This window comes from Cricetulus griseus (genome assembly GCF_003668045.3).
Source record: "Cricetulus griseus strain 17A/GY chromosome 1 unlocalized genomic scaffold, alternate assembly CriGri-PICRH-1.0 chr1_1, whole genome shotgun sequence".
Taxonomy (NCBI): Eukaryota; Metazoa; Chordata; class Mammalia; order Rodentia; family Cricetidae; genus Cricetulus; species Cricetulus griseus.
The window spans coordinates 1,450,742-1,469,820 of NW_023276807.1; the positions used below are offsets into that span (position 1 = coordinate 1,450,742).

The following is a 19,079-nucleotide window of genomic DNA, read 5'->3' on the forward strand; positions in this document are numbered from 1 at the left end:
GACAGCTGCCATGTAGTTGCTGGGAACAGAACAAGGATCGTCTTCGAGAACAAATGCTCTCAGCTTCTGAGCGACCTATCCAGCCGCAACCTCCACATTCTGAAAAATGGCTCATCCATCTTCTGCCCAATTCTGACTCTTGTCTCAGCTTTGCAGGCCATGAAGAGCAACCACAACACTCTGTTACACAATCACAAGTCTGGTTTCATCCTAAATGACTAAACCCAGCTATCCTTCAAGTCACATGCTCCATGCTTGCCCCTCCTCCAGTCAAGCTCTGCAGCCCTGATACATGCTTCTAGGGAAACTTAAGACTGTGGATCCTACCGAAGCCACTAATGCATCTCAAGAAAACTGACCATTCAAAACATGCAGGGCTGGGCTCCGGGAGTGCAGCCACTGTACAGTGCTTGGCTGATATATGCACAAGGTGATGGGTTCCAACCTTAGCACTGAAAAAAATTAGTATAATGTAGAGTTTATTACAGTATTTTCCCAGGTAAAGCCCTCAGTGGCTCCTAATTATCATTAACCTGGTTGTCCTAACTTCTTGGGGATTACAGGGTCCCGTTTCTCCCCCTATGAGGCCCTTTGTGCTTGGCACTTTTTTTTAAAAAATGATTATTTATGTACTTTATGTATATGGGTGTTTTGTCTGCATATACATTTGCATACCAGAAGAGGGCATCAGATTCCAGATTCCAGAGCCACCATGTGGGTGCTGAGAATTGAACTCAGGACTTCTGGAAGATCAGCCATCCCTCCAGTCCCAATGTTTAGCATTTTCTGTTGTAATTTTTATGGATTAAATTTATTGTGACTAGGCTACTTGGATTTTCCCTTTATGTCTGTCTATCTGGTAACATGTCTTCTGAGGCCGGGCGTTGGTGGCACACATCTTTAATCCCAGCACTCGGGAGGCAGAGGCAGGAGGATCTCTGTGAGTTCGAGGCCAGCCTGGTCTATAGAGTGAGTTCCAGGATAGGCTCCAAAGCTACACAGTGAAACCTTGTCTCAAAAAACAAACAACAAGGGGGCTAGAGAGATGGCTCAGAGGTTAAGAGCACCAACTGCTCTTCCAGAGGTCCTGAGTTCAACTCCCAGCAACCACATGGTGGCTCACAACCATCCGTTATGAGATCTGGTGCCCTTTTCTGGTGTGCAGATATACATGGAAGCAGAATGTTGTATACATCATAAATAAATAAAATCTTAAAAAAAACAAAACAACAAAAAAGAGATATCTTCTGGAAACAGTAATTTCAAATTTATTGGCAAAGAATTGCTCATGGTACTTATTTTCAAAGCTGTTTATTATCAGTAATTTTATGCATTTAAAAATTCCTAATGTTGCTGGAGAGATGGCTCAGAGGTTAAGAACACTGTCTGCTCTTCCTGAGGTCATGAGTTCAATTCCCAGCAACCACATGGTGGCTCACAACCTTCTAAAAATAAGATCTGGTACCCTCTTCAGGCATGCAGGCAAACATGCAGTAGAACACTGTATATGTAACAAATCTAAAAAGAATAAAAAGAATGCTTAAAAGTTCCTAATGTCGGGATGGGGATGTCGCTCAGTTGGTAGAGTGCTTGTCTAGTATGCAGGAAGCTACGGGTTCAGTCCTCCGCACTGTATAAAACTGGGTGTGATGGCACATGCCTGTAACCCCGTTTCTTTAAATTTAAATACTTTCTGTGTGTCTTTGTGTTAAGGCACAAACTCTAGGACCTGTATGTGGATGAAGGTCAAAGGAAAATCTTGGATGTGAGTTTCTCGTTTGCCATCTTGAGATAGGGTCTCTCTTGTTCACTGATGCATATGCCAAGAGAACTGGCCCCTGGGCTTTGCAGGACTCCCCCCCCCCCCCCCCCGCCAATAGAGACTCACCTGGAATTAGAGGCTCTTGTGCTATTGTGTTCTGAGGATCCTGACTGAAACTCAGGTTGTCAGGCTGGTGTGACAACCCACTAAGCCATCTCCCTATTCCTATGACTTTCTCCCCATTTCCATATGATCTGTTGAGGCAGGTGCTTGGAAGTTTCTTAATTTCCCTTTAGTTGTGTCCCTTTTCATGGTTCTAGGAACCAAACCCAGGACACCATGCATGCTAAGCTGATGCTGTCAGTGAGCTTCCCTCTGCCTCCACATGTGGCAACCCAGTATTATACTCAGTTCTGCACATTGGGGTATGCTAGTGGTTGAACCGAGGGGCTCAAGAATGCTGACACAAGCTCTACCACTGAGCTATGTTCCCCATTTCAAATGTTCATCATGATTGTTATTTTCTATGACCACTGTCTTCATTCCCTCTTTTGTTTGAGATAAAAGTTTCACTCTGTAGTCCAGGTTGCCTTTGAACTCAAAAGTGATTCTTTTGCCCAAGCCTCCTTCCATCCAGACTCACAGTTCTGGGATCACAGACATGTGTTATCACACTCACCACACTTGGCTCCCTATTGTAATTCAAAATCACTCCTTAATCCATGCTAGGAACCCTGGACTCCAGTTTCCGGGATGGACCTGACTTATGGATCTCTGTACACTCAGTTTCTGCTTGGCTGTCCTGCTTCTCAGTCTCTGGAACTCCTTGGTCTATTTAAAACAGACCATTTTTAAAAAATAATTTATTTAGCTTTATTTTATGTGCCTTGGTCTGAAGGTGTCAGATCCCCTGGACCCAGAGTTACAGACAGTTTTAAACTGCCATGTGGGTGCTGGGATTTGAACCTATGAGACTATTTATGTAGACTCATAGGTGTATTGCCTATGAGTATTTAAAACAACAAACAAACCCAAATCCCACTTCTTCTGCAGGCCTGCTGTGAACGGACAAGTTGGGGTCAGATAGCCAGCCTGCTTCTCTGTACTTAGGAACCTGTTTCTTTCCTGTTTTTCTCTCTAGGACGCATACCCCTCGAAGACCTTTCTCATGCCTGGTCCACAGCAGCTGATCAGGAAAATGACATAGAATAGTGCGAACAACACACATTTACTCATTACCATTCATGTTCTAAAGCCAGAGACCAATACGCTAATATTCTTTCCTCTGTCAACTGCAGTTGGATCCTTTCTTCATGGTTCCTTCTGCCCTGCTTTGTGCCACTCAATTCCTGCTGGCAAGTCAGACTCCCTGCACTGAGCCATTCTGCCAGCAGGTGGCACTGGAAGCCCGAGGCTGAGCCAGCCCCTGCCACTGCCTGACGTTTCTCAGAGGTCTCATGGCTCCCATGGGCTTGGTCTGTGCAAGACTTGCAGAGGGTGCATAGCCATAGCACCAGCTCCTGGGCCTATGATGTCCCTTGTTCTCTGTGTGGCGGCAACCATTGTCCACATCTCTCCTTTTTCTAGATTGTGTGTTTCAGCCATAGACGAAAGTAGGTGGGGCACTAGAAGCAATTACAGTGATTTTTAGAAAACCATGATACATTCTTAAGTCCCCTTTGCTTAGCAACAGTCTCTAGGCTCTCTTTCATCTCCTTGGAGCACACTGAGTCTCAGGTTCAGGAAGTCCAGCTGCTCCCAGATGGACTTCTGGAGAATGGGACCACAGGAAAGGGCGAGCATGGATTCTGGGACAAATTTAAGACATGCTTACACTGCACTGATGCCTCAGGCGTGGAGCAACTGGCATTGCAAAACCTGCACTTAGGTGCCAGGCAGAGAGGAGGACAGGGCAGCAGAGTGAGTGGGGAGCAAAGCTGGCCTCCTGGAAAGGGGGCCCTGGGGAAAATACCGGCCTCTGGCCTCTGCTTTCCTGTGCAGGTGAAGACAGAGGCCCCAGCTCTCCTGCTGCTCAATAATCCCTGGCCATGTTCTGAGTTAGGGTGGAGTGCCACACCAAGGCAGAACTCAGAGGTTCTGGACAGCTGAAACCAAGGCTCATGGGAAGGAACTTAGGGCCCATTCAGCTCAACCTGCCATTGAACAGCTGAGGGAACAGATGGGGAATGACTAGCTCAACACCACACTGACGGAATGGTAGAGCAGAGTACCAGAGGACAATGTTCTGAAAACGCAGGTCCAGCATGCTGGATGCTCATGGTCTATCCCCAAGTAAATTTCTTGTCTGGGACTGTGTATGCCAGTCCCAAGTGAAACGTTACTCCACCTTAATGTCAGAGCATCCTCACTTTTGTCCCTGTCTCAGGTTGCTTGTATGAGAAGGCTGCAGCGTCTGGCAAGGATGGGGTCACTGCTAGTGGGACAAAACAAAGGGTCCAGAGGAAAGGCCTAAAAGAAAGGACACAAGAGCTCTTGGGGTATTTACTGCAAACTGTTATAATTAAAGTGATATTTTATGAGTGTTTTAGACAGAGAGCAGATAGGCTCTGAGCTGGGTCTGGGCTCTGCAAGCCCATAGAGAGGGGAGGAAAAGGAACTCAGCCACTGTTGCTAGAGATGCAGAGTCCCTGAGAAGGTGTCCCGGGGAGCCTGGGAGGAAAACGAGGGAGTGGAGAGGACCATGAAGCGGCTCCTTTGAATCTGGAATTCTGCTGGGAGCACAAGGCCTTCCTGGAGTGGCCTGTGTCTGACACAGATCCTCTGACCAGGCCTCCTGCCAGCTCAGGGTGACAGGGTCGGCTTCATTATCATTCATCACAGACTTCCTCTTGCCTGCCAGAGTATTTTCAAACTTGCAGCAGGAGGAAGAACAGCGGATGTTCTTAATATAAACCCACCATAAGAGAGCACGGAGAGGGGGGTGCTCCCCAGGGCTAGCAGGTGTCAGGAGGGAGAGCCTGGAGAGGGGGGTGCTCCCCAGGGCTGGCAGGTGTTAGGAGGGCTCCCTGCATTCTTTATCCACAGGGCACTTGTTAAAGGAGCTAAGATCTCTGCTTTGAAAACTTGTCCTTTTTTTTTCTTTTTCTTTGAACATTTGATCTGACTGCAAACTTGGAGCCTAGCAGAACACTGACGGGGTCTGGGAAGGCGGAGAGGGAAGCCCACTGAGCACAGAGGTCACTCCCAGAAAGACAGGGCGGGGACACTACTCCCAGAAGCAGCAGCAGCAGCATCATGAAGGGCCACTCCAGGGAGTCCAGGGTGTTAGAGTGCAGGAGGTGGGACACTATTTGGGCAGAGCAAAGTCCCAGGCAGTTTCTTGTGCACATTTCCACATTGCCTGCATGAGACGGGTGAAGCCCATGTCCTTGGGCTTCTCCAGGCCTCTCATCAGCCGCTGCTTCATGATGGAAACAAACTCCTTATTGCTCAGCTCCCCATTGCCTGGAGGATGAGGAAAAACAGGTCAGGTGTAAGTAGAAGCTCTGGGAGAAAATTCCACCCTTCACACCCTGCAGGCTCTGTGGCCCAGCACACACTCAGCCAAGATTCAACTCTCTTGGCTTAGGGTGAACTTCTCTTCCTTGATGCTTCCAGCCGCAGCCCACTGACACTGAGACTGGAGCAGAAGTTGGGTCCTGTGGTAGAACAGAGATGGATGAGGTTTGTGTGTTGGTCCGTGGAATGTTCCCAGGTTGTGGGAGAGACATGTGACATCAATGGTGAGCCAAGTGTTACCGTGGGGCAAATAGAGGATGTTATGGTACAGGGGTGTTGCTAGAGATTCCCACAGCCGTTTGGCCCCAAATAAGCACACAAAGACTTATATTAATTCTAAAACTACTGGCCGATGGCTAGGGCTTCTTATTCCTAGGTCCACTGACCAGCTGGGCAGAGGTTGGGTCCTGTGGTATTAGTGCTGGAGGTGTGGTTGTTCTATCCACAGGGTTGTGGGGAGACAGATCTCTGTTGAAAACTTGTCCCGTTCTTTTTCTTTGAGATCTGACTGCAAACTTTGCCTAGCAGAACACTGACCTGGGAAGGCTCTAAAGCACAGAGGTCACTCCCAGAAAGACAGGGCGGGGACACTACTCCCAGAACCAGCAGCAGCATCATGAAGGGCCACTCCAGAGTCCAGGGTGTTAGAGTGCAGCGTGGGACACTATTTGGGCAGAGCAAAGTCCCAGGCACTGCACATTTCCACATTGCCTGCATGAGACGGGTGAAGCCCATGTCCTTGGGCTTCTCCAGGCCTCTCATCAGCCGCTGCTTCATGATGGAAACAAACTCCTTATTGCTCAGCTCCCCATTGCCTGGAGGATGAGGAAAAACAGGTCAGGTGTAAGTAGAAGCTCTGGGAGAAAATTCCACCCTTCACACCCTGCAGGCTCTGTGGCCCAGCACACACTCAGCCAAGATTCAACTCTCTTGGCTTAGGGTGAACTTCTCTTCCTTGATGCTTCCAGCCGCAGCCCACTGACACTGAGACTGGAGCAGAAGTTGGGTCCTGTGGTAGAACAGAGATGGATGAGGTTTGTGTGTTGGTCCGTGGAATGTTCCCAGGTTGTGGGAGAGACATGTGACATCAATGGTGAGCCAAGTGTTACCGTGGGGCAAATAGAGGATGTTATGGTACAGGGGTGTTGCTAGAGATTCCCACAGCCGTTTGGCCCCAAATAAGCACACAAAGACTTATATTAATTCTAAAACTACTGGCCGATGGCTAGGGCTTCTTATTGACTAGTCTGTCTTTTTCTTTGTTTTTTTTTCGAGACAGGGTCTCTCTGTATTGTTTTGGAGGCTGTCCTGGAACTCAGTCCGTAGACCGGGCTGGTCTCGAAATCATGGAGATCCACCTGCCTCTGCCTCCCGAGTGCTGGTATTAAAGGCATGTGGCACCAACCCCGGCTGACTAACTCTGTCTTCCATTTCTATTCTGTATTGGGCCACCCTTGCTATACAGAGGCTCTGTACATGAATTCTCCTAGGCCTTTCCTGCCTCCACACAGTGTTTTATTCATCAACCTGCAAGTAGCAAGGCTTGGGGTATGAACATCTGGAAGGTGTCTTGCCCTTCATGGCCACCTTCTTAGCCTTGGCCCTAGTTGGGTACATCCTTCCCAAGCTCTCTATCTCTTAATTTAGAAAATTCTATGTGCATGAGTGTCTGCGTGTATGAGGGCTACATGTGTGCCTTGCCCGAGATAGTCATGCGACTGGATACTCTTCTCTGCATGAGCAGAAAGCACGCTTCCTGCTCCAGACTCTTCTCTCTCTCTGTTCCATGGGCCCGTAAGGACAAAGAGAGACACTGAAACAGTGTACCCCTCCTACTAGCAGAAAACTCTGTGAGTCTAATATTTTTTGCATTTTCAAGGGGCTTTTGTGCAAATATGGTCCCTGTTGTCATTTTGCCATGTGGTCACTAATTTAAACCCGTAGGCAAGGTGGAACTGTGTAAATGGCACTGGGTGTGGTAGTACTCCTTAATGCCAGCACTGGCAGAGGCTGGTGGATCACTGAGTTTGAACTATCCTGGTCTATATGTGAGCTCCAGGGCAGCCAACATACATAGTGAGATCCCATCTCAGCAAAACAAAACAACAATGAAAACCAAAACAAACCCCAAAGAAGTGGAAAACACAAACTGGGGCCCAGGGTGATATCTTTGAAGCTCACAGTGCCAAGGGCCAAGCTGCTCACATACAACAGCCCTGCTATGAACAAGGTCTAGGAATACAGAGAGACTCAGCACATCCTCTACACTCCACAGGACCCTACTCACCGTCGCAGTCAAAGAGTGCAAACACCACGTCGCACACATGGTCCGAGAGTTCCACTTTTGCCACTGTCCTGGCCACTTGTTGCATCGTCACTGAGAGGAGAAAGACGTTAGATTAGTGCTGCACAGGCAGCTTTAGTCTCCTTTCTCCAGAGGGGGGTTAAACCACTCAAAACTTTGTGACTGTACTTAGGTTATATTTGAGAAAATGAGGTCAGCTGCTGGGATGCACACCTGTAATTTTAGCTCATGAGGAAAGAATCAAACATTTGGGGCAGCAGGGCTACACAGTAAGAACCTGTGTCAAAACTACAACCAATGTTCAAGGCCATGTTGGGGCATTGAGACAGTCTCACACTATCCAAATGGGCTGTGGGTCTGTGTGCATAGTGATGAAGCATTAGGGAAGCCTGTGACAGGCCTGGGTTTAAGTCTCAATGCCCAGCTAGTAAAAAAAAAGAAAAAAAAGAAAAGAAAATGAGAAAATTTTTGCTCTAGACCTGCTTTCCCTGCCAAAGTATGACCCCCTACCCATTCGGATGTTTTCTCTGATTTCATGCTTCTCATTTTGTGTATGAGTGTGCTGAGAGAATAGTGGTCCAAACACATGGAGGGCAGAGGGTGGAAGTTATGTATAAATAATCGAATGCTCTGCTCTATTACTCCTTATTATTTCTTGAGGGTCTCACTGTTAGGCTGGAACTCTATCAGGCTGGCCTGAATCACAGGATTCTGCCTCTGCCTCCTGAGTAGGATTAAAGGCATGGTGGTCCAGCAAGCCCAGGAATCCTGTCTCTGGCACCCAGAGGCACTGTGAGTTCAAGAGCCTGGTCTGGGCAGGGTATGAAACCTGTCAGCCAAACTTCACAACCTCTCTAAGAGAAGCCTTGACATCATGATGTCCATGCCAAGTCCTACCTGGTGCGACGAAGTGGTTGGGACAGCCAATCTCATACTTCAATGGGTGAAGAAAAGAGGCAGTAGGAGGAAAATCTAAGACCATTCTACCCCTTTGACAGAGGCAGGTGATGTCCAGAAAGAACCTTTGCTGGAGTGCTGTGCTGCTGTGTGGTCCATGACTGGATAACTCAATGGTAGAAAGGGATTCCAGACTTAAGTTCGTGTTGCCACTACAACCAAGAGGTTTCAGAGTGCTTTAGGTTCCACTCATATAATTTTCACTACGTAAGGGCCTCTCAGGAGAGGTATGGGTGAAAAAGCTCGCAAGGACATCCTCCGATGTCAACCAGAGAATCTTGGAGCCAGAAGAGACTATGAGCTGGGATCCATGGGAACTTAAATGACTGGTCCCAGGGTACACAAAGCAGGCTAGTGGCCGTGAGTCTACAATATTCCCACCTGTTGTTGGTACTTATTCTCACATATACATACTTAACCTGCTGGTACCTCACAATACCAGGCTATAATACCATAAGAAGGAGAAAGTGAATTCATAAACAAACTCTGCCCCAAGCCTGCTGCCATGCTTTTAAAGTACCCCCCTTCCTTAAATATTCTCGTGAGGGTCACTCTACTCCTTCTTGAGGCAAACCAGGCACCAACACTTCAAAAGGGTGTTTGGTGACACACCAACAAGGACATAAGCCCTGATTTGGAAGGAGATGAACAAAGAGGCCTTAAGAGTGAGTGTATCTCTCTGCTTGTCTTCCTGACGGAAGATTAATCCCCAAGCACTGTTTTGAGAGGGGTTTTGTATCTGAACTGGGTTTGACTCTAGGTAACAGACTGCTGGGGAACTCATGCTTGAAACCGAGGCTGGCCTGAATTCACAGATATCATTCTGCCTCTGCCTCCTGAGTGTTAGGATTAAAGGTGTGCCACTCCCACACATCTTTAGGTCACTTTTTCTGTGTTGATTTTTTGGTTTGAATGGTGTAGGGCCTGCATGTCTGGCATGTTGTGAATGAACCAGAAGAAAAGCCTTAGATTTTCAAGATCTCTTTTACAATCTTTAGGGGCCTTCCACTTAAGGGTGGGGGACCAAACTGCACTCAAAAAGGCGTGCCCATCCCACTGGGCCATGGATGTCCATCCACCATACAGGAGTGTAAGATCTAAGCATTTGAGTCAGAACCACTCTTATGACTGCTCAAGGTGCAATCCTTACTGTTGAGGTTACAAAGGAAGCCATTCGCACCTCAGACAGTAACCAGAGAGATTGGAGGAAAAAGAGATCCCACTGTGATGACTTCCCACAAAGCAGTGGAGAAATTTCATGCACTACCAGGCAAAGGTCAGTTCATCTTGGACTGGAGGGACAGATAGTAGCTGCTCAGAGTTTGTCAGGGATGAGAAGCAGACCTGACTGACAAGAGGGTCACTAACCCTGTCCTCGGACACATGCTGACAAAAGCAACTAAAAGGGTGTATGGGTGACCTCATGTGAAGCACAAGCCACAGTTCCAGGGTCCAACAGTGGGGTGCTCTCTGACTCTGTGGGACATGCCTACTGGTCAGGGAGAAAATGGTCACTGGTGCTGATAGAGTCTAATCTTGACTCTCTCCCTCTCCCCCCCATTGTGCATGCACTCTCTGTTCAGTGTTCCAAGGCTAGAGGCATCAGATCCCTTGGAGCTGGAGTTACAGACAGTCAGAGCCTCTCTCCTAGGTGCTGGAATCAAACTCAGGTGACCCCCCCTAAAACCATCTAAGCATTCTTAGTTGCTAGTTATCTCTCCATCTTATAAAACTTTTTTTTAATTGTGTCTTTGTATATGTGTGTGTGTGTGGGCACATGTATGTGCATGTGTGCAAGCGCCTTAGCATGTGTTTGTGCAGAGGTTAAAGGACAACTTGTGGGAATTGTATCTCTCTTTCTACCATGTGTGTCCTGGGGATTGAATTCATGTATGTTACCAGGCTTAGCTGCAAGTGCCCTTATTGCTGAGCCGTCTTCTTGGCCTGTACTTCTTGTCACCATTCTCTTCTGGTCTGCTCCTCAGTGGGACATAATGTCAGTTGACTTTGTCCTCACCTCCTTGATGTTGGCAGTTTGCTTTCCTCTCACTCTTTCTCTCCTATCAGCAGTCAGGAATCCCTAGGGTGTCCCTCCTCCTCGGGGTGCTTATTTCATTTTATAAAACCATCATATATGCACAGTGATGTAGTTAAGGCAGAATCAATCTTTAGAATGCTAAGTGACTTTTAATTTGGGAAAATTAACCAGGTCTTTACATGGGAAATGCTGTATAAAGCAAACATTTATTTCTGATTTGAGCGTCCTTGCCTACACTGTGAGTAATTTTACTTTAAGAATTGATGACTTTGCCTTAGATGAATGGAATCCTGGCCAGCACTACTCTTCTCATAATAATATTTTTACAAGATGCAAAGATGAACTGGAGTGCAGGGGCTGTCTTCCACACACTGCAAGAATTTATCAACGGAAGCTCTTTTAGGTTCATAATCGTCTCCATGCTTTGTCTAGGTTGTCTAGGAGATCCTTGCTTTGAATTTTCTTCTCTTTCTGTTGTCACACAAAAGTGTTGTGACTCTTCTTTTTTTTAAATTAAAAATGTACTATTATTATTGTATGTGTATGGGTGTTTTATCTGCCTATGTGTACACCATGTGCTGGCCTGGTGTCTAAGGAGGCCAGAAGAGCCTGTCAGATCCTCTGGAACTGGACTTACAGATGGTTATTTTATGTGATTTGAGTGTTTTACTTGAACACTCCACATGTGGACATGTGGATGCTGGGAACCCTGGTCCTGAGGAAGGGGAGCCAGTACTCTTAACTGCAGAGCCATTTCTCCACTAAAGGCTCTTTGCTGCTCTCCCAGGTCCTTCTGGTTGCCATGCATTAATGAGAAAGAACACTGCTGCCATGTTCCAAACCAACCTCAGTTTCTGCTCTGCTTTGTACCGCACTAGCTGGGGTTTGGGTAGGTCATTTTCCTTCATAGTTAATGATTTTATTGTAGGTCAAGAGCAATAAAATGGGAGTTTAAACAAAATGATCTCTAAACTCCCTCCCAGTACTAAAACTTTATGACTTCCATGCTGCCTTTTCCTTTTTTAAAAATGATCAAATAGCTTCAGTCAGTTACAATGTCCTTATCTTTAGAAGACTTCAAAAACCAAACCAAACCAAACAAACCAGGGGCTGGAGAGCTGACTCAGCAGTTAGGAGTGTGTACTGCTTCTCTACAGGATCCAAGTTCAGTTCTGAGGGAGCCAATGCCCTCTCCTGACCTCTGTGGGCACTAACTCACATATACACACGTAGCCCTTCCACCCCCACAGAATTTTTAAAAAGTCTTAAAAAAAGAGTAAAACTAAAAGCAGGGTTTTGTGAATTATTGGTTTATGTGGCACACCTCATTGGGTGAGGTGGCCCAAACAGTCTCATCTTGTTTAGTGTGGGCAGGCCTTTGACTGTGACACAGCGCTCTGCAGGTAGGTTACTTTACAAAGCTCATGACCACGTCTATGGGAATCTACCCTAGCAACCTTAGACAAAGGGAATCCCAGCACCCATAACTTCAGTTCCAGGGAATCCACAGCCTCTTCTGGCCTCTGCAGGCACCAGGCATGCACATGGTGCACAGACATACAGGTGGGACATATGTTCAAGTAAAACACTCAAATCACATAAAATAAAAATAAATCTAAAAAGCAAAGCAAAGCCAGGCAGTGGTGGTGCACGCCTTTGATCCCAGCACTCGGGAGGCAGAGGCAGGTGGATCCCTGTGAGTTCCAGACCAGCCTGGTTTATAAGATCGAGTTCCAGGACAGCCTCCAAAGCCACAGAGAAACCCTGTCTCGAAAAACAACAAAACAAAACAAAAAACAATCCAAAATAGAACAAAAAAGATCTTAGCAAGGACTCCAGAAGGCTGCACCAAGGCTCCCAACTGCCTCAACCGCTGGCTACTAACTGTGCTGTCTCTCAGCTGCAGACCTGGCCTGGGGGAACAGTATTTATGACTTGGAATGTCCTGGGTTCCTCAAATCACACTTTATATATAGCTGCCCTCAATTTTAAGGTGTGCTTTATATCTTTGTGCAACTACAGCACCAAGGTGCACAAATGAGATTTGGTAGAGGCCCTAGTCAAGGTCTAATTAAGTTTTAAATTTTCTAACAAGGAAATAAAAGCTGCCTCTTTTTCTTTTGGGATTCCAACAGCTTTTTCTCTTGACTTTAAATTTATCCGATAATTATCAATTAGTTCATTTTCACACAGATTAGGATATAACTGGGCTATAACATGATGGTTAATCTTCACTGTCACCCTCAGTGGATTTACACTTACCTAGGAGACTCAACTCTGACGTGTCTGTAAGAAGTGTCTAGAGAGGTTTAGCTGAGGATGGAAGACCCACTCTGAATGTGAGAGGCACCGCCCAATGGGCTGGGACAGAATAAAAAGTCAAGAAGGAGAAAGCTCTTTGAGCACCAGTGTCCATCTCCTTCTGCTTCCTGACCATGAATGTGACATGACCCCTCCCACAGACACAGCTAGAGCCCCCACTGTGATGGACTATCCTCTCAAACTGTGAGTTAGAAACAAACAAACAAAAGGTCACCCACAACGGCCCTTCTTTCTTTAAGTTGCTTTTGTCAGGGATTTTGTCATAGAAAAGAAAAAAAGTAACCCATCTCCCCATGCCAGTCAGGACTCTGCTCTCTCCTCCCCTGCAGCAGAACTGGAGCAGCTATTTTACGCTGCTGTCACCTCAACACCCTGCCAAGATGAACTGCACCTTTGAACTGCGAGTTGCAATAAACCTTTCTCCCAGCTGCTTTTGTGGGAGCGCTCTATCACAGTGGGAATCATCTTAGAACATTCCACCATCTCTCCCAGGTACTGTCTGAGGTGAGAATAAATTCTTTCATTTGTTACACCTATTGTAACTGAACGCCTAGTATGTGCAGGGATTGTCCAGGCCTTGAGCAGGACATAAAGAGGCAGAAAACATGGCTTATGTTTAAATAATGATGAAACTGACAAAAAGCTTCAGCTCTTAATAATTAAGAACATCTAAGTTAGTAAGACTGTAAAAAGTTAACCATGGTGGCCTGGAGAGATGGCCCAGTGGTGAAGGGCACTAGCCTTTCTCCTAGAGTAGCAGCGTTAGGTTCCCAGTGCCCACGTGGTAGCTCATAATAATCTGTAATTCCAGCTCTAGAGGACCTGACACCGCCTTCTTCTGGCTGTCAAGGGTACAACATGCACGTGGTGCATAGACATACATGCAGGCACGACACCCATACAAACAAAGAAAAAATACATTAAAAAGTAACTATAGTGAGAGGGGGTGGCTCACACCTTTAATCCCAGCATTCAGGAGGCAGAGGCAGACAGACCTCTGTGAGTTCAAGGCCAGTCAGGTTTACAGAGCGAGTTCCAGGACAGCCAGTGTTACACAGAGAAACCCTGTCTCAAAAATTGAAACAAATGAACAATAAAAGTAACTATAGATCTATTTCCTCAAAGAACAAAAGCAGGCTACAACTTCTCCTAAGGTGTCCTTTTAAGATTTTTTAAAAATTATTTTCATTTTTTGTGGTGTTCAGGACCAAACCCAGGCTTTCTTGTGTGTTGGTAGTGGTCTCCCAGTAAATCATGACCCAGCATTTCTTTGAAGACTAATATCTTTATGGAGCTGTCATGGTAGGGTGAGTTGTTTCTGGTCACTGTCCCTTTGATAAGTGTGAAGACAAGCACAGGGACCAGGTGAAGTTATAGTGAGTCTAGCATGCCCATGTAGCACCATCTCTTGCCATTCACCAGAGTCCTGGAACAAGCTCATAATATCTAAAACCAGCTGTTACAAAGATATTACACTCTAAAACCAGAAACCTAAGGTGTTAAGAACTTGGATGATTTGTTTAGCATCACCTGAGGGTCCCCTATCCCCAGTGATGATATGGACCAAACCCAGGGACTAGTGAAACTCTAACCACTGAACTAAGTCCCCATCTCCACTAATGAGGAATAAGAACTCAACCTCGGGCTTGGGCAGAAAAGCAGAATTTATGCTTAGCATGATTCTTGCATGGTTATCGTTCAACTTGTTAGATACCAGAGCAGCACCCACAAATGCAACAGGTCACTGGCACACACACCTGTGAGCAGAGATGGTGACGAACACTGAGATCACATGAGACTTCGGAATCTCTGCCTGTGGGCTGGGGATGTGGCTCGGTTGGTAGAGCGCTTGCCTAGCATGCAGGGAACCCCGAGTTCTAGCCCACTACCATATAAAACGAGGTGTGGTGGCACACACTTGTAACCCCAGCACTTGGCAGGTCCAGGGAAGACCAGAAAATTCAAGGTCATTCTTCATGGCTACATAAAGTATCTGAGGTCAGTCTGGACTATTGAAACAAACCCTGCTTCTGTGTCCTGTACTGGATCCTGTATTAGATGTTGACAGTGTCAGTTTAGCATGTATATGCTTTTGGCTGGAATCTACCAACTTTCCTGTGGGCCTCCAACTTTCCCTGGGACATGACTGTAGTCATTTATGCTTTGGTTGCCCTGGGAAAAGGTGATAAGGTTAGAAAGATGAGGAACACAGATGTGTCGACTAAGGTATTCCCCAACGAGATACGAAGTTAGACTAGATCACTCCAGGACTCTACCATTGTGAGGTGAGCACGAAAGGTGCCAGAGAGTCTCTGAGTAGGGGCACCTGCTCCCTAACAGGGCAACTACAGGGAGAAACGATGAGTTCTAGCCTTGGGAGAAGGCTTAATTCTTACCTAAAGGTGGCTGACTTATTTGGAAGACTGAGGCATTAAGACTGTCATGAGTATGAGTCCAGTCTGGATTAGAGAACAAGACCTAATTTTACCATTGCCCCAACATATTTGCTCAGCCAAGGCAACGGGGGAGAAATAGCTGAGAGCTTGTCTTCTGGAGGCTACTGAAAGGTTCAGGCATTATGCTGGCCTGCCCCTGTTACCTGGTGGAACAGGCAGTACCCTGGTCAGCCCAAGGTTCCATGGGAGCTAAGTCTGCACGCAGGTGCAGCGGACCCCTTTAAAAGACAGACCCCTGCCCATTTATTATCTCTTTACTCTCTCTCCACTCTTCTCTCTGCTTCTGCTCTTCTCTTCTCCCACCTACACGCTCTCTCTGCCTCTCTATGGTGACTGGCCATGGCGGTCAGCCATTAACCCTGTTTCTCTTCTCTCTCAGTCTCCCTACTCTGCCCGGCCTTTAATAAACCGATTAATATGTCTAATATGTCTCTTAGTCTTATGTCTCATCCGCCTCTTTTCTTCATTTCTAATTTAAGCAAAAATCTAACAGCTACCATGAAGCACTGCTCCAAATGGTGCTCCTGCACTGTGTTCTTAACTGTGCATCAGCAAAGATTCCCAGACCCCAATTGAATCTTGAAATATACTGAGAGGCAAGATGATGGTAAGGAAAATATGTAGACTTTGGGGGTTAAGGAGATGGGAATTTAAATCCTGATTCTACCAGTGCTTAGCTGGGCAGCCATGAGCAAGAAATTCCCTTTTCTATTCCTGTACCCATCAAATGGGGATAATACCACCTACACAGTCGAGGTTTTAGGGATTAGAGAAAGAATGCACACTTGACATTACTGCTGTTGTGAAAGCTGCTGTGAAATGACAGCTGCTCTGGAGTTCCTGATGTGCAGTGGCGTCAGCTGGTGTGAATGGGCAACACCACAGCATGCTTAGCCGTCAGGAGAGGGATGCCAGCACATCTGTCTAGCAGGTCTGTTCGGAATGTGAGGACTGGTTATGAGCCAGAAACTGTTTACGCCATTAGTAATTCCTGACTCCCCAAACTAATCGGTAGGGATCCACATGGCTAAAGATTGATACATTTACTCTAAATATTAGATACAGAGAATCTGAAGGCCCAGGGGTTCTTTTTTTTTGGGGGGGTGGTTTCGAGGCAGAGTTTCTCTGTGGCTTTGGAGACTATCCTGGAACTAGACTAGCTCTTGTAGACCAGGCTGGTCTTGAACTCACAGAGATCCTCCTGCCTCTGCCTCCCGAGTGCTGGGATTAAAGGCGTGCGCCGCCAACGTCCGGCTGGCCCAGGGGTTCTTAGAGGTTATCCTTGTGATCCAAGTCACTTCAGAGACAAAAGGAACTAGAATCATTTGATGATGAGAACAGTATTTCAAAGGTCACCTTGGAGCTGCCAAGAGCATCTGGCCAGAGTTATGCCACAGACTTAATATTTATTCTCTTGTCCTACAGAGTGATGGAGAAAAGCACACCTTTAATGCCGGTACTCAGGAGGCAGAGGCAGGTGAAGCTCTGAGAGTTCCAGGCCAGCCTGGTCTATAGAGTTCTAGGTCAGTCAGGGCTAAGCAGTGAGACCCTATTTCCCAAAATAGAAAGGTAAAGAAAAATTAAGGACAACTATTTTAAATGAGAATGTTCAATCTAAGTAGCTGTGTGATAAAGTCTGAGTAATAAAGTCAGTAGACATTACTTGTGATTATTCTCACGTACTACAGAGTACATGAGGGATGCGCTGGACCCACACAATTACCAAATCTAATATCCTGAGGTGCCTCCCACCAGGGCCCCTGGACCTGGACCTTTTACTCTCCCAGCAGAAACAAGACATGCTTTGAGATTTAGGGGCCATAGCTCATTCTTGAGCTCCAGCTCGAATTGAACTAGCTCATCACAGGAAGGCGCTGGGGAAGGGGTTGTGTTCAATTTTCCATTACCTTCTTCAGCAGATTACTTATATAACTTAGACAGGCCATCTGAGGCAATGCATTTGACTTTATGTGTATGAATGAGCAGCAGAGATGGCTGTACTTCAATGCTAAACAAGAGATGACTGACAGTGAAACCCACAGTCTTTCCTGGAGGTCATGTCTTCAGGTGGTCAGAATTCACCTGGGACACTTCATTCTTATCTGAGTTTTATCTGAGTTGTTAAGGCATGGTCCACACAAGCAAAAAAACAAACCTAAACAAACAAACAAAACAAACAAACAAACAAAACCCAAAATAAAAAACAAAACAACAACCCCTCCCCCAAATAAAACTTGCAATATTTTGCCTAGGTCATGTTCTCTGATGGTGCCTCCATTTGTCTGTACTTGCTGCCTGTCTGGACCTCTTGAACTGTTGAGTGGAACATTCATTTGTAAGGCACTAAAGGTATTCAGGAGCAAATCAAGTCTGGCAACTTCATCCCTCCTTTGGGGATTAGTAACGGACATTAGCATATTAAAAGCCAGCAGGAACAGTGCTTTGGGAGAGAAATCCTGTGCAACGCTGGCATTTTCCAAATTTATTTAGACCACGGAGCACTTTTCTCCGCAATCCTAGGGAGGACTCATTACCATATCGATCATAACGCTGCTTGGGAGACTCTGCTCAATTCTGTTTCAGGGTTGGTTCGAGAGCTCTAAACTAGCCAAGGAAGAAACGGTGCCAGGGCCTTGGAATGATGCCAGTGTCTGAAGGTCTTAACCTTTCTAGAAAAAAAGAAGACAGCTGAGGCTGAGAGCGGCTAAGACTGAGCAGAGGCTGGACAGACAGCAAGCCTGCTTTGGCCCTGCTTTGTTCCACAGTGTGGAATTAGTTAATTTTTAAGTTATTTCATTTTTTACATTCCAGGGACTCTACTCTTAAGTCTCTATGTCTCACACTAACTAGAATGCTTGCATACTCATCTTTCCCCCACTCCTGTGAGCTTCTTCAGAGTAGAACCCCATGCCTAACACAGTACCTGTGCTGCTGGCTGAATAAACACACAGGCAGCATCACACTGTGTTTATGTCATCAGCTTTGGAACAGGACCTTGAGTAAATGCACAAGATGATAAGTGTTTTGTGTGGATTCGTCCTTATGACACCCTATTAGTTAGGTATCTTTATCCTTACTTTAAAAATACAGGAGCCCAATGCACCCAGCATCAGCCAAGACAAACTCAGGCAGTATGACATCAGTGCCTGTGTTCTTCAGAGACGGTCTCCTGAAGCCCAGGCTGGCTCCAAACTAATTACGCAACCAAAGTTGACTTTGAAATTCTGATTCTGCCTCTACTCCTAAATGCTGGGATATAATATTCGTGGTTACTATGTGGTACTGGGGACCAGTCCCAGAGCTTTGTGCATGACAGGCAAGAACTCTACCAACTGAGTCAAATCGCCAGCCTAGACCCTGCATTCTTAACCATCACACCATTCTTCCTTTCTTCTGGGGTTCATAACACAGTTCTGTGTCGAGAGGAGGAAAGGCCTGTAAACGCTGTACGTAGACTTTCTGTATCTCGGGTGTTGCTCTAGGCATAGAGAATACACAGGAAGACATAAGAAGTTAGTAGGAACCTGGTGGTGGTGGCACACGCCTTTCATCCCAGCACTCGGGAGGCAGAGGCAGAGGCAGAGGCAGAGGCAGGCGGATCTCTGTGAGTTCGAGACCAGCCTGGTCTACAAGAGCTAGTTCCAGGACAGCCTGCAAAGCCACAGAGAAACCCTGTCTCAAAAAACCAAAAGAAGTTAGTATGAATGGTAGAGAGTCAAC

General features: G+C 46.4%; 1 protein-coding gene across 1 annotated transcript in view; it reads right to left on the minus strand.

The window, feature by feature from the left end:
- Window positions 1–4,255: 4,255 nt before the first annotated feature.
- Window positions 4,256–19,079, minus strand: part of Micu1 (mitochondrial calcium uptake 1) — a 141,714-nt gene continuing 126,890 nt past the window's right edge. Inside the window, exons 11-12 of the mRNA XM_027388324.2 lie at window positions 7,569–7,658; window positions 4,256–5,227 (exon numbers count right to left, since the gene is read on the minus strand). Coding sequence (XP_027244125.1) covers window positions 5,070–5,227; window positions 7,569–7,658 — 248 coding nt within the window. The 3' untranslated portion in view covers window positions 4,256–5,069. The remainder of the gene's footprint in view (window positions 5,228–7,568; window positions 7,659–19,079) is intronic.